The 2,705-nt window shown below is 50.4% G+C and overlaps 1 protein-coding gene across 5 annotated transcripts in view; it reads right to left on the bottom strand.

Moving 5' to 3' along the window:
- The window catches only part of CCDC136 (coiled-coil domain containing 136), a 28,708-nt gene that overhangs the window by 23,811 nt on the left and 2,192 nt on the right, over positions 1-2,705 (bottom strand). Inside the window, exons 1-2 of one of the 5 annotated variants that reach the window (XM_023528913.1) lie at positions 1,341-2,165; positions 1,178-1,252 (exon numbers count right to left, since the gene is read on the bottom strand). The exons of the other annotated variants lie outside the window; for them this stretch is intronic. Of the exons in view, the coding sequence (XP_023384681.1) occupies positions 1,178-1,252; positions 1,341-1,494 (229 nt within the window). The 5' untranslated portion in view covers positions 1,495-2,165. Of the gene's footprint in view, positions 1-1,177; positions 1,253-1,340; positions 2,166-2,705 lie in introns of those variants that run through there. 5 annotated transcript variants of the gene reach the window in all.

Here is a 2,705-nt window from a genome sequence, read left to right as displayed (position 1 = left end):
AACTACCCTGTCAAAAATAAACTCCCATCTCACTCCATGTCTATCATATTGTTATATTGTCTTCATAGCTCTTATTGTCACCTGAACTTGTGTTATTTTCCGCCTCTCCCAATTAGAATGTACTCTTCCTTAGGGCAAGGATCTGGTCTGTCCCGTTCATAGTTGGTCTTCCAAGTATACAGGGACTCCGTAAATGGTTGATAAATAAATTTTACAGATGAGGAACCGAGTCTCAGAAAGATAAAAGTGACTTGCCCAAGAGCACAAAGCTTGTTATGTGGCAGAGCTGGGCCCAAGAATATAGGTAATCTGAAGCCAGTGCTCACACTCTTTGCCCCGTGCAATACATCCGCTCCGTTCCTGTCCTCTGCCCTCCCAGCTGCATCGTCTGCTTTTGCATCTACATTTGCTTACATCTTTCCCTCCCTCTCCTCGACCTTTGCATGTTCCTCTCCAGGCCTGCTTCCTGGCCTTCCTTTTTTCTCCATTTATACTTTTTTTTTTTTTGGCTTGATCTCTGTTCTCCCTGGAAAGTCCCTGCTGTTTTCTAGGGCAGCTCCCCTAAACCTTCCGGAAGCCCACAAAAGTGACAAAAGCTGCCTATTTGGTGGTGCAGTGGAATGTGGGACGCCTGCTTTGCTGCTTCCCAGAGACAAAGGGAATGTGGGCATTACAAGAAAGGGATTTGGGGGCCACAAATTCTGGACCTAGGGAGCAAGAGATGCATTCTCATCTGATGCAGACTCCCCTCCAATCACTTCTCACTGGCTCGCTGCTCTTCCCATGGTGCCCTTGGAGGGACAGAAAAAGCAATCTGGTTTGGAATTCAGTCCTGATCACCCACCCCTGGCATTGACCAGGAGAACCAAGGAAAAGGGATGCATGTGTGAAGGGAGGCAGCTGAAGGAGAGAAAAAGAGGAGAGTTAACCACAGATAGAAGGGGCGAAATAGGAGGGCAAGAAAGGGAAGGGGAAGACAGAAGAGCCAGGCAGAGACGCAAAAAGAAGGGAAATTAGGAGGAGAGTGGAGAGACAAGGAGAAAGGGCGAGAATGGAAGAGAAAAAAGAGGAGAAAGTACTGAATTGGATTATGTTTGTCTGCTTTGCTGCAGCCAAACCCTCAGGACAGAAGTATTTGGATGGCCACTGCCTCTCCAGCCTCAGGGCTAGGAATTACCTTGAAGTTGCTGGATCTGCTTGGTGAACACCTCTGCCTGCTGGGCGCTGGCCAGCCGTTCATCCTCCAGGAGCCCTGCAGTTAGAGGGAGAGATGGCACCGGGGATCCAGTGAGCACAGAGCCTTTGGGCCCAGGCCCTCTGGCCTTTTCATGGACACTCACCCTGCAGCTCCAGAGAGTCATCTTCATGCTGCCCTGCCAGTTCCCGGGTCTCCTCCAGCTCTGCCACCAGCTGTAGCACCTGAGCCCTCAGCTCCTCCAGCTCCGTCTCTGTGAGGCTCAGGCCCCGGTGCTTGCCGACCGACAGGGAGCCCATGCTGCCACCTTTCTGCACTTGATCTTCCTCTTCTTCCACCTCCTCTTCCTCTTCTTCCTCCTCCTCTTCCTCCTCATAGAGAGCTGGGAGTAACACTTCCCCTAGGACAGATACCCATCGCACCAGGAGTCAGAACCAACTTCCTTTCCACAGTCCTGCAAGGGCCCTCAAACTCACTGTCTCAGGACTGGTATAATAGTGCCACCTGGTGTCCTTCGAGGAGCCCCTGGGCAGGACCTGCACTCATGAGTCCTCAGATGTGGTGGTCACAGTTGGAGGTGGCCCATTCCCCTCCCAGGCCCTTTGTGGACCAGTACTGCACCTGGTGGCCTCCTATTACTGCCTTGCGCTTGGGCCAACCCAGCAGCTGGGGGCTGGCTCAGCCACGTGACGCTTGCATAAGGATTCCTGCTTCTTCCAGTTCTGGTCTCTGCGTAGTGGGACAAGTAGTCAAGAAAGGATTCAGACACTGGACGTGTCTTTAGGCCAAATGAGGCAAGAGTTACAGTTTGGGGCTTTGTAGAAAGTTAAAAAACTATCTAGGTGGCTTGTGAGAAATTAGTCTTTCCATAATAAGAAACCATTGCCTGTCAGTAGGAAGAGAAAGAAAACACCTAAATGGAGTGATTCTAAATGTTTTACTGAATCTGGGGGGCTCTTTCAAATGCGCTCTATCAAATAGCTTTTTTAAAACTTTCTACAACATCCACCTCTCTTTTCTCTGCTGAGTGTGTGTGTTGGGGAGACAATGTCCACCTCTCTTTTCTCCACTGAGTGTGTGTGTTGAGGAGATGGTTCCTCTCCCCTCCCTGAATGTTATGAGGCCACTCCCCCTGCTGACCACACAGGGGGAAGTCTGAGGTACCTGTGTGTAAAAGCAGGCCTGCCATTTTAATGTATTAAAAAAATGGAATGTGCCAGTCCCCAGCCCCTGGTTGGTAAGCATCCCCTCCTTTGCTGCAATGCAGTTCCTCTAAATAGCAAAACTCTCGTCTAGATGGTGATCGTTTGTTTTGAAATTCTGAATCCCTGATCGTTCTCTAATAACAGCAGCCTAAGGTTCATCTGGGACCCTATGCATCATCTGTACCCCCTTGAGAGAGCAGGGTTGCCCACCCTGAGTATGCACAGGGACCTGGGGACGCTTCGTAGGAAGTCCTAGAAAATGGATCAGCATCCTTTCAGGGGCCTGGTGTTGGCAGCAACTACCA

Source organism: Pteropus vampyrus, unplaced genomic scaffold (genome assembly GCF_000151845.1).
Source record: "Pteropus vampyrus isolate Shadow unplaced genomic scaffold, Pvam_2.0 Scaffold33, whole genome shotgun sequence".
Classification (NCBI taxonomy): Eukaryota; Metazoa; Chordata; class Mammalia; order Chiroptera; family Pteropodidae; genus Pteropus; species Pteropus vampyrus.
This window is presented reverse-complemented; position numbering and strand designations above follow the sequence as displayed.